Raw genomic sequence first — 12581 nt, 5'->3', positions numbered from 1 at the left:
GGAGGGCAGCTCATGACTGGAGGGCAGCTCATGACTGTAGGGCAGCTCATGACTGTCTGGCGGCTCTGGCAGCTCCTGAATGGCTGGCGGCTCTGGCGGCTCCTGACTGGCTGGCGGCTCTGGCGGCTCCTGACTGGCTGGCGGCTCTGGCGGCTCCTGACTGGCTGGCGGCTCTGGCGGCTCCTGACTGGCTGGCGGCTCTGGCGGCTCCTGACTGGCTGGCGGCTCTGGCGGCTCCTGACTGGCTGGCGGCTCTGGCGGCTCCTGACTGGCTGGCGGCTCTGGCGGCTCCTGACTGACGGACGGCTCTAGCGGCTCCTGACTGACGGACGGCTCTAATGACTCGGGACAGACGGGCGGCTCTAATGGCTCGTGGCAGATGGATGGCTCAGAAGGCGCTGGACAGACGGATGGCTCAGAAGGCGCTGGACAGACGGATGGCTCAGACGGCGCTGGACAGACGGATGGCTCAGACGGCGCTGGACAGACTGATGGCTCAGACGGCGCTGGACAGACGGATGGCTCAGACGGCGCTGGACAGACGGATGGCTCAGACGGCGCTGGACAGACGGATGGCTCAGACGGCGCTGGGCAGACGGATGGCTCAGACGGCGCTGGGCAGACGGATGGCTCAGACGGCGCTGGGCAGACGGATGGCTCAGACCAGCTGAGGTGCACAGTAGGCCTGGTGCGTGGTGCCAGAACTGGTGGTACCGGACTGGAGACACGCACCTTAAGGCTAGTACGGGGAACAACAACAGGGCACACTGGCCTCCCGGGTGGCGCAGTGGTCTAGGGCACTGCATCGCAGTGCTAACTGCGCCACCAGAGTCTCTGGGTTCGCGCCCAGGCTCTGTCGCAGCCGGCCGCGACCGGGAGGTCCGTGGGGCGACGCACAATTGGCATAGCGTCGTCCGGGGTAGGGAGGGTTTGGCCGGTAGGGATATCCTTGTCTCATCGCGCTCCAGCGACTCCTGGGGCGGGCCGGGCGCAGTGCGCGCCAACCAAGGGGGGCCAGGTACACGGTGTTTCCTCCGACACATTGGTGCGGCTGGCTTCCGGGTTGGAGGCGCGCTGTGTTAAGAAGCAGTATGGCTGGTTGGGTTGTGCTTCGGAGGACGCATGGCTTTCGACCTTCGTCTCTCCCGAGCCCGTACGGGAGTTGTAGCGAAGAGACAAGGTAGTAATTACTAGCGATTGGATACCACGAAAATTGGGGAGAAAATGGGATAAAAATGTAAAAAAAAAGAAGTAAAAAAATAAATAAATAAATTTAAAAAAAAAACAGGGCACACTGGACTCTCAATGCGCACCATAGGCCTGGTGTGTGGTACCGGAACTGGAGGTACCGGGTTGAGGGCACGCACATCAGGGCGAGTGCGGGGAGAAGGAACAGTGCGTACAGGGCTCTGGAGACGCACAGGTGGCTTAGTGCGTGGTGCCGGAACTGGAGGCACTGGGCTAGAGACACGCACCATAGGGAGAGTGCGTGGAGGAGGAACAGGGCTCTGGAGACGCACTGGAAGCCTGCTGCGTGGTGTAGGCACTGGTGGTACTGAGCTGGGGTAGGGAGGTGGCGCCGGATATACCGGACCGTGTAGGGTACTGGCTCCCTTGAGCACTGAGCCTGCCCAACCTTACCTGGTTGTATGCTCCCCGTCGCCTGACCAGTGCGGGGAGGTGGAATAACCCGCACCGGGCTATGTAGGCGAACCGGGGACACCATGCGTAAGGCTGGTGCCATGTAAGCCGGCCCAAGGAGACGTACTGGTGGCCAGATATGTAGAGCCGGCTTCATGGCACTTGGCTCAATGCTCATTCTATCCCTACCAGTGCGGGGAGGTGGAATAACCCGCATCGGGCTATGCACATGTACAGGAGACACCGTGCGCTCTACTGCGTAACACGGTGTCTGCCCGTACTTTTGGGTTGTACTTGCGGGCTTTTTGGGCTTCCGTGCTAGACACGTCCCCTCATAACGCCGGATAACGCCGGTTCCTCTCTCCGGTTTCCTCCGCTCTCAGAGCTGCCTCCAGCTGTTCCCATGGGCAGTGATTTACTCCAACTTTAGCCCATGGTCCTTTTCCTTCTATGATTTCCTCCCAAGACCAGAAATCCTGTTTCGTGCGCTGTCCGTTTACCCGCTGCTTGATCCGGGTTTGGTGGGTGGTTCTGTAACGATTGTTGTACTCTTCCTCCTCCTCGGACGAGGAGAGGAGAGAGGGATCGGAAGACCAATGTGCAGCGAGGTATGTAGACATAATGAATTTATTAAACAAGACGAAAAACCACGAAACGAAATACACTTGAATAAATAACAAAATAACAAAACGGAGTAGACAGACCTGGACATGGAACTTACATAAAACACGAAGAACTCACGAACAGGAACAGACTACATAAACCGAGACAGTCCCGTGTGGCGCGACAAACACTGACATGGAAGACAACCACCCACAACAAACACTGTGAAACAACCTACCTTAATATGACTCTCAATTAGAGGAAACGCCAAACACCTGCCTCTAATTGAGAGCCATACCAGGCAACCCTTAAACCAACATAGAAACAGAAAACATAGACTGCCCACCCAAACTCACGTCCTGACCAACTAACACATACAAAACTAACAGAAAACAGGTCAGGAACGTGACAGTCCCTCCATGTCAAATGACTCACGCTGATTACAAAACCCATATAACACAAAAAGCGTTGAGAATGGTTGTGATCTGTTGTCGATTGTAAAAACTCAGTATTTAAAGAAATAAATGTTCAAGGTCTTGCCTGCTTCTCCTTTGGCAATGCTGCACTTGATTCAGCTGTAGGCTATTGATTCTTCTCTTCCTGAAGTTACACCAGAGATGGTCTGGGAATGATTTCTCTACTGTCTCTGGATACACACCGCGCATAAGCACTTTGCTGATGGAGGGGATTTCTTTTGGAAAAGTACATTGAATTAAAGATTAACAGAAAATACTGCCAACTGTTAAGATCATTGTAAAATAAAAATTGCTGTGATGTAATGTCAGAGCAATTTTAAGTCCGTTAAAAAAAAGTAGTTCGCTTGTTGGTTCACTCCAAATCAATGTTTGTTTGATTACAAATCATCTTGACATTTGACCCTCCTTAAGGGGTCTGGAACTTTCCGACAAACTGAACATGAACGTTACTTTGATCCTGAGCAAATCCACCTTTTACAACAATGATCAAAGTAACTTTGCGTCAGTTCACACTTTATTTTAGGGAGCCATTTGTTTTTTGGAAAGCATACCAGGAAGTATCAGTTTTTACAATTTAGTGTCTTGTTTTGTCTTGTCTTGTGTTACATGTGATATGTTGTGTCACTGGTAAAATTTTATTGGGGGAACAACAGCATTTATAGCTCGTGGGAAAGCATAGGCAGCGCAATCATAATTGTTTCTTTGTATGTTTATGGGGGCAGTGTCTAGTATAGGTGTTTGTATGCCTATGGCTGCCTAGATTGGTTCTCAATTAGAGGCAGCTGTTGTTCATTGTCTCTGATTGAGAGCCATATTTAGGCAGCCATTTTCATTGGGTATTTGGTGGGTAATTGTCTATGTCTATGTTGCATGTTAGCACTTAGTTTGTATAGCTTCACGTTCGTTGGTTTGTTGTTTTGTTAGTTTGTATAAGTATTTGTTTCGTCTTCATTTTATTAAAGAAGATGTATTTATATCCCGCTGCGCCTTGGTCCACTCCTTCACGTAACGACGATCGTGACAGAATTACCCACCACAAAAGGACCAAGCAGCGTGATAAGCAGCAGCAGGAGCAGCGAACACAGGATTCATGGACTTGGGAAGAAATACTGGACAGTAAGGGACCTTGGGCACAACCGGGATAATACCGACTCCCTCGTGAAGAGCTGGAGGCAGCTAAAGCCGAGAGGAGGCGGTATGAGGAGGCAGCACGGAAGCGAGGCTGGAAGCCTGAGAGTCAAGCCCAAAAATGTCTTGGGGGGAGGCTACAAGGGAGTGTGGCGAAGTCAGGTAGGAGACCTGCGCCAACTCCCCGTGCTTACCGTGGAGAGCGAGAGTACGGGCAGACACCGTGTTATGCGGTAGAGCGCACGGTGTCTCCTGTACGTGTGCATAGCCCGGTGCGGTACATTCCAGCTCCTCGTATCGGCCGGGCTAGATTGGGCATTGAGCCAGGTGCCATGAAGCCGGCTCAACGCGTCTGGTCTCCAGTGCGTCTCCTCGGGCCGGCATACATGGCACCAGCCTTACGCATGGTGTCCCCGGTTCACCAACACAGCCCAGTGCGGGTTATTCCACCTCCCCGCACTGGTCGGGCTACGGGGAGCATTCAACCAGGTAAGGTTGGGCAGGCTCGGTGCTCAAGGGAGCCAGTACGCCTGCACGGTCCGGTATATCCGGCGCCACCTCCCCGCCCCAGCCCAGTACCACCAGTGCCAACACCCCGCACCAGGCTTCCAGTGCGTCTCCAGAGCCCTGTTCCTCCTCCACGCCCTATGGTGCATGTCTCCAGCCCGGTACCACCAGTTCCGGCACCACGCACCAAGCCTCCTGTGTGTCTCCAGAGCCCTGTGCGTCCTGTTGCTGCTCCCCGCACTAGCCTTGAGGTGCGTGTCCTTAGCCCGGTACCACCAGTTCCGGCACCACACACCAGGCCTACTGTGCGCCTCAGCCGGCCAAAGTCTGCCGTCTGCCCAGCGCCGTCTGCGCTGTCCGTCTGCCCAGCGTCGCCTGCACTGCCCGTCTGCCCAACGCCGTCTGAGCTGTCCGTCTGCCAAGCGCCGCCTGCGCTGCCCGTCTGCCCAGCACCGTCTGAGCTGCCCGTCTGTCCTGGCCTTCAGAGCCGCCCGTCTGTCCTGAGCCTTCAGAGCCGTCCGTCAGTCAGGAGCCGCTAGAGCCGTCCGTCAGTCAGGAGCAGCCAGAGCCGCCCGCCAGTTAGGAGCAGCCAGAGCCGCCCGCCAGTCAGGAGCAGCCGGAGCCGCCCGCCAGTCAGGAGCAGCCAGAGCCGCCCGCCAGCCAGGATCTGCCAGAGCCGTCAGTCAGCCAGGATCTGCCAGAGCCGTCAGTCAGCCAGGAGCCGCCCGCCAGCCAGGATCTGCCAGAGACGCCCGCCAGCCAGGATCTGCCAGAGCCGTCAGTCAGCCAGGATCTGCCAGAGCCGTCAGTCAGCCAGGAGCCGCCCGCCAGTCAGGAGCTGCCAGAGAAACCCGCCAGTCAGTCATGAGCCGCCCGCCAGTTATGAGCCGCCCGCCAGTCATGAGCCGCCCGGCAGTCATGAGCCGCCCGCCAGTCATGAGCCGCCCTTCAGTCCAGAACTGCCCCTCAGTCCGGAGCTGCCCCTCAGTCCGGAGCTACCCCTCAGTCCGGAGCTACCCCTCAGTCCGGAGCTGCCCCTCCGTCCAGTGGCGCCCTCTAGGATAGTCTTCAGTCCGGGACTCGCTGAAAGGGTCGCCGCTCCAGAGGCGCCACCAAAGCGGGTTTTAACTATGGTGGAGTGGGGTCCACGTCCCGCACCCGAGCCGCCGCCGTAAGAAGGCCCACCCGGACCCTCCCCTTCTATGTCAGGTTTTGCGGCCGGAATCCGCACCTTTGGGGGTGGGTACTGTCACGCCCTGGCCTTAGTTATCTTTGTTTTTCTTTATTATTTTAGTTAGGTCAGGGTGTGACATATGTGTTTTGAATTGTCTAGGGGTTTTTGTATGTGTATGGGGCAGTGTTTAGTCTAGGTGTATGTATGTCTATAGTTGCCTAGATTGGTTCTCAATTAAAGACAGCTGTCTATCGTTGTCTCTGATTGGGAGCCATATTTAGGCAACCATAGTCATTAGGTAGGTTGTGGGTGATTGTCTATGTCTTTACATTAGTTGCTTGTGTCTGCACTTTCGTTTTATAGCTTCACGGTCGTTTGTTGTTTTTGTATAGTTTGTCAGTCTTCGTGTCGTGTTCGTCTTCGTTAATAAAAGATGATGTATTGTTATCACGCTGCGCCTTGGTCCTCCTCTCTTCCACAATATGACGATCGTGACACATGCAGACTGTAACATTGACCTGGACTCTATTTCAGGACCATGGACAAGGACTTCCAACCAATAAAAGTTCAGGCAGCTGTACAGACTACAAAACATTAGGAACACCTTCCTACTATTGAGTTGCACCCCCTTTTGCCTTTAGAACAGCCTCAATTTGGTCGGGGTATGGACTCTACAAGGTGTGGAAAGCATTCTACAGGGATGCTGGCCCATGTTGACTCCATACTTCCCACAGGTGTGTTAAGTTGGCTGGATGTCCTTCTGGGAGTGGACCATTCTTGATACAGATGGTAAACTGTTGAGCGTGAAAAACCCAGCAGCGTTGTAATTCTTGACACAAACCGGTGTGCCTGGCACCTACTACCATCTCCCGTTCAAAGGCACTTAAATATTTTGTCTTGCCCATTCCGCCTCTGAATGGCACACATGCACAATCCATGTCTCAATTATCTCCAGGCTGAAAACCCTTTCTTTAACTTGTCTCCTCCCCTTCATCTACACTGATTGAAGTAGATTTAACAGATGACATCAATAAAAGAACATAGCTTTCACCTGGATTCACTTGATCATTTTATGTAATGTTTTGTACACTCAGTGTGTATTTTATCCACAGGAGATTGGTGGCACCTTAATTGGGGAGGACAGGCTTGTGGTAATTGCTGGAGCGGAATAGGCAGAATGGTATCAAATATATCAAACGTGTGGTTTCCATGTGTTTGATGTCATTCCATTCACTCCGTTCCAGACATTATTATGAGCCGTCCTCCCCTCAGCAGCCTCCACTGATTTGATCAACTACCAAGAGAAAGAATACACATTGAGAAAAATAAAATAGTTGGAAGAATTGAAGACAGGATTCATGAAAAAAGAAGATGGGACTGGATGCCATGCAATGTCTAATTCTCACCATATGGTGGCAGAATAATTCCATTGTGTGTGTGTGTGTGTGTGTGTGTGTGTGTGTGTGTGTGTGTGTGTGTGTGTGTGTGTGTGTGTGTGTGTGTGTGTGTGTGTGTGTGTGTGTGTGTGTGTGAGAGAGAGAGAGAGGAGTCAGGGGTTCTGTACATAGAGAGTACAAACCAGGAGGACGAGGACAGAGAGATACCAGAGAGATGGTGAGTACCAAGATGTCTGTTTGTTGATTTTAACATCAAGTCATTCTAGTTTTGCTTTTGACAACTATGATATCTCATATCGCTCTCTTCTTCGCTGTTTGCGTTCACAGTACGGATTCATAAACACCTGTCTGAAATCTCTGGTCATTGAGAAATTTGGTGAAGAAACATGGGAGAAACTGAGGTCTGGTGTTTTGTGTACTAAGTTGATGTAAATTTGAAACGATTCAGGACATGAGTATGCCAATTCTCTCTATCTCTTCAGGACCCTGGCAGAGGTCCAGGACACGTTCATGACTTATGAGATATACGATGATGTCATAACTCTGCGTCTGGTGCAGGAGGCATGTACAATGCTGGGTAAGTACCAGTCTCTACATTCTTTACAATTCTAAAACGATGTTTCATCTTGAACCAGAAACACAGGTCAGTGTTTTTGATACCCTTATATCAGTGGTTAGGAGTGTCTACCTCCTCGGGGGGGGGGTGTAAGGCCAGGGGTTAACAACGTCCCTGCTGAGGCCCTCCAGGTGAGGTCAGGTGTTAACAACGTCCCTGCTGAGGCCCTCCAGGTGTGGCACAGGTGACCCAAGTGTGTCCCAGGTGTCCTGTATCTGAGGAGTCACCCCAGAGCCTGTGGACATGACACGGTGTCAGGGTTAGAATTACGTGACAGTCCACAGTCCCAAACTAAAAGAGATAGGCACCATTTAGTTTGATAGTTGGTGATGATATAGTGATGACAATGATGATGTGGTGGTGTTGTGGCCAGAGACATGCCTTCTGAGGTGGTGCTGAAGCTTTTCGGGGAGTACTTCTTCAGCTTCTGTAAGATGGCGGGGTACGACACCATGCTGCGTACGCTAGGGGGGAACCTGGTGGAATTCATTGAGAACCTGGATGCCCTTCACAGTTACCTGGCTCTCTCCTACCAGGTGACCTTCTCTTTACGGCCTCTACAATGGATTATCTACTATGTATTTCAATCCATTAGAGCCCAGAATTAAAAAAAGATGATGTATGCAATAAATATCCTTCTTCCAGGAGATGAACGCTCCCTCGTTCCGTGTGGAGAAGAACGACGATGGGAGGATGTTGCTTCATTACTACTCGGACAGGAAAGGCCTATATCACATTGTGCCAGGTACGGTAATCATCCATACCTAAAATGTACCTTTAATCCAAGGAGGTTATCTCTTTTCTCTCTGTGCAGGCATCATTGAGGCGGTGGCCAAAGACTTCTTTGACAGCGAAGTGTGCATGACCATCCTTAACCAATCAGAGGAGGATGAGCGCACAGGGAAGAAAGAGCATGTGGTCTTCCTGGTCTCTCAGAGGAGCAGAGGGTCAAAGAGGGATTTCTGTCCCCAAAGAGAGAAGGAGGTAACCAAGGAGGATGAGGAGATTGATAGGAGTGTGAGAAGTTTATTTTTTATTTAAATTTGTCATGATTCAAAACAAGAGTCAAGTAGCAGTGTTTAAGTATTAAATGTTTATAATGGAATTAAAGTAGAATGAGGTCCAGAGGGTTAAAAAATAAGAGCAAAGTAGTCTACACCCAACAGACACTGTGGCCTCTAGGGGTAGAGTGTGAGATCTCTGGTGTATTCCTCTGGTCTGGTAACAGCATCAGGCAGAGGCATTGGAGAGGAAGAGAGCCAGGTGTGCCAGTCTGCCCCACTGCCCTGCTGGGAAAAGATCACGCTGGGACATGGTTAGGAGCGTTGTCATGTTTGGAAAAGGTTGGGCACTTTTTTTTCCTTTAAGTGTTCACTCCAAAATCAACGTTTGTTGAATGCTATCATGTTGATAATGAGAACGATTGAGAAGCTTCTGTGTCCCCCCCACAGACAACCTTCTGAAGTCGTTCACACCCTGCTACCCAGATAAGCTGTGGATGGAGGAACAAGCATTCTGCAATGCCTTCCCTTTCCACATTGTCTTTGATAAACAGGTAAGGCAACTTGTATCTTTAAGTTTATGCAAAACGATAATTAAGCAGCTATTAGTCCTATTTGTACATTGTTACCAGTACTCTTCTCTGTGTGTGCCCAGCTCAAGGGTGAAGCAGACTGGGATTAACATCCAGAAGTTTGTCCCTGGGCTGCAGACGATGGACATACGTCTGGATGAGTACTTCAGCATTGTCCATCCGCAGGTGACCTTCAACATCGAGAGCATCAGGAAGTTCATCAACAGCCAGTTTGTCCTGAAGACCAGATGGGAGATGGTGCCACTGGCCTCTCAGCATCAGTCCATGCTCAAACTCAGAGGTTCAGTCAAACTCCCCTTCTCTGATCCGATGTCTGATTGTGCAGGTTGGCTCTGCATTGTGTCCATGGTATGACTGAATAACGCCCCTGTACCCAGGTCAGATGGTGTGGATGGAGTCTCTGGGCTGTATGGTGTACCTGTGCTCTCCGAAGCTGCGCAGCCTGCAGGAGTTGGAGGAGAGGGGTCTGCACATCTCCGACATCGCCCAGCACGACACCACCCGGGACCTCATCCTGCTTAACCAACAGCGTCTGGCCGAGATGGAGCTGTCCAATCAGCTGGAGCGCAAAAAGGGACATACATCTCCCCTTCTTTGTCCGTTTCTCATCTCCGTTTTCTCATCCTCTTTGTCTATCATGTGGTAATTTCATAGGAGGAGCTGAGGATCCTCTCACGCCACCTCGAGGCGGAGAAGAAGAAGACGGAGACTCTGCTCTACGCCATGTTGCCTCGCCACGTAGCCAACCAGCTGAAGGAGGGCAAGAGGGTGGAAGCAGGTACGATAGCAATGTCTGGCTAATTCCATATCTACCTGGTCCTCCAGACAGGGCCAGCATATCTGCTGCCTTTTATTTTGTTCTACTCTTCAAATGAGCTAGAAGACCTGTGTAATGAAAAGTATGGCCGTTACAAACATCTCTGCTTCACCTTTCTCCCTCTATTTCAGGTGAGTTCCAGGTGTGCACCATCCTGTTCAGTGATGTGGTCACCTTCACCAATATCTGTGCTGCCTGCGAGCCCATCCAGATCGTCAACATGCTCAACTCCATGTACTCCAAGTTCGACCGCCTTACCAGCGTCCAAGACGTGTACAAGGTATACAGAGAGAAAGAGAGAGGTACATGAAGAAGTAAATGAAAGGTTGAATGAAGGAGAGGAGATAAGGGAAGGAAAATACTTTAGATTATTGAGATGTAACCAACCTTTCAACGAGTGCTATGAACGCCTCGGCTCTTCCAGGTGGAGACTATTGGAGACGCCTACATGGTGGTGGGTGGGGTTCCCATTCCAGCTGACAGCCATGCAGAGCGGGTGGCCAACTTTGCCCTGGGTATGCGTATCGCTGCCCGGGAGGTGACCAACCCTATCACTGGGCAACCCATCCAGGTGACTTTATAGTCCAAAATGAGCTGTTCTTTAATGAAGCTATGGAATTGTGATTTAAAGTGGCGGTGTGTGTGTGTCTGTGTGTGTGTGGCGTGCGTGTACCAGATTCGGGTGGGTCTGCACACAGGTCCAGTGCTGGCTGGTGTGGTAGGGGACAAGATGCCTCGATACTGCCTGTTTGGAGATACGGTCAACACTGCCTCCCGCATGGAGAGTCACGGACTGCCTGACCACATACACCTCAGCCCCTTCACATACAGGTAGTGCCAACATGGCTCCCATTCAGATTTGCCAATAAAGTTGGCCGAAGAACTTAGTTCTTGGTTCTGATTCTCTCTAACTATACCTATCTGCAGTGCGCTGGAAGATAAGGGCTTTGACATCCTGGAAAGAGGAGAGATCCAGGTGAAGGGAAAAGGCCTGATGACCACCTACTTCCTGCTGCAGAACCTGTGTGTGTCTGAGGACACCATCATGGCCAGAGGGACAGGAGAGCCCTGCGTGTACAGAGACAACCAGCAGGGGGCGGGAGAGAGCGAGAGAGGTGAGGCAATTTGGGTTTGTTCGAATTGCTAGCTAGTAGAGAAAAAAAAGGTTATTAAACAACAAAATGTGTTTATTATTGGACAAGTTATACAGCCTTCATTACATATCAGAAGATATGAACGATTCAGTTTCATATGATACAGCCAGATAAAGGAGTCTTTCTTGTCCCATTTAGACACAGAAGAACCAGACAGTGTGAGAAAGGAGGAAACGACTGGCCAAACCACGGCATCTGCTTCTTCTTGCAGTGACCTCACCAACGAAGACACACCTTTTCTGGGAGACACTACACCTTTTCAAAAGGGCTACCTCAACGACGTGAACTCACGATTCTGCCGACTGCTCTAAGTATGTGGAGTTGGACTCCATTTGGAAGCACATCATTTGAAAATCTGAGACCATTTAGAAAATGAAATGTTGAACTCCACAAAGGCATGCTAGTTCTGACAGTTTTCAAAGAATCAACAATGTTTCTACACATGCTTACTAACCCACTGGGCACAGATGTCAATTCAATGTCTATTCAATGCTGGTTCAATGTAATTTCATTGAAATTACGTGGAAACAACATTGATTAAACCACTGTGTGCCCAGTGGGAAGTTTTATAAATACTGTAGACAAAAAGTGATAAATCGGTATCTCAAATTTTTGTTGATGATCCAATGGTCTCCACGTTGATTCAACATTGTAACCACATTGACAAAATTATGTTTAGACATTATAAACAGGTTGATTCAATCTGTGGGAGACTCCTGGGTGAGCTCTGTGTTGTTGTCGTGACTGCCGCCTGCTGGGGGACACCTGGGGTTGCCATGGGGTGGGGACACCCTGTCGGTGCATCATTGATTTTCCGTCATTAGCACTTTCCTGGGCCTTCAAATGAGTGTAAATGAAATAAGAGACGAGGAAAGGTAGCAGCCATTATAGAAACGACAAGCTCCATGTGCAGCTGCTGTCAACACCAGAACTCTGCCATAGCTAATACAAGCCCCCCAGGCTTGTATTCGATAGCAGAAAGATAGCAGAGAGACGGATCTATTGAATAGAGATGCTGTAGTTTTGGGCTCCCGAGTGGCGCAGCGGTCTAAGGCACTGCATCTCAGTGTAAAAGGTGTCACTACAGTCCCTGGTTCAATTCCAAGCTGTATCACATCCGGCCGTGATTGTGAGTCCCATAGGGCGGCGCACATTTGGCCCAGCGTCGTCCGGGTTTGGCCGGGGTGGGCCGTCATTGTAAATAAGAATTTGTTCTTAACTGGCTTGCCTAGTTACATAAAGTTTACATTTTTTTTTTTTTTAATGTTATAGTTTGGGATCTGCTAGACAACAGCAAGGAAAGTCTCCTTTCTCTCCTCTCAGCCTTTCCAGATGCTAATCATGAGTACACAGTAACTGTAATCTGCATAAGGAGGTGTTGATGTGTGATCTTATATAGTCTAAACCTTGTACAGTTGGGATGTTCTTAGACGTGTTTACTTTAGGTCTGGTTCCTCATTTTCCAACTCCCTGT

The 12581-nt window shown here is 50.5% G+C and overlaps 1 protein-coding gene across 1 annotated transcript; it reads left to right on the top strand.

Annotated features, from left to right (window-relative positions):
- Positions 1 to 5744: 5744 nt before the first annotated feature.
- Positions 5745 to 12358, top strand: LOC129840521 (guanylate cyclase soluble subunit beta-2-like). The gene is made up of 16 exons (XM_055908445.1): positions 5745 to 7143; positions 7254 to 7327; positions 7409 to 7503; positions 7918 to 8078; positions 8188 to 8287; positions 8357 to 8526; positions 8771 to 8885; positions 8994 to 9102; positions 9205 to 9416; positions 9514 to 9708; positions 9789 to 9914; positions 10085 to 10233; positions 10378 to 10524; positions 10630 to 10784; positions 10881 to 11068; positions 11246 to 12358. Exons 1-16 carry the CDS (start codon positions 7141 to 7143, stop codon positions 11416 to 11418), a joined length of 2172 nt encoding a protein of 723 aa, XP_055764420.1. The 5' UTR covers positions 5745 to 7140; the 3' UTR covers positions 11419 to 12358.
- Positions 12359 to 12581: the final 223 nt, after the last annotated feature.

Source organism: Salvelinus fontinalis, chromosome 41, assembly GCF_029448725.1.
Source record: "Salvelinus fontinalis isolate EN_2023a chromosome 41, ASM2944872v1, whole genome shotgun sequence".
Taxonomy (NCBI): domain Eukaryota; kingdom Metazoa; phylum Chordata; class Actinopteri; order Salmoniformes; family Salmonidae; genus Salvelinus; species Salvelinus fontinalis.
This window is presented reverse-complemented; position numbering and strand designations above follow the sequence as displayed.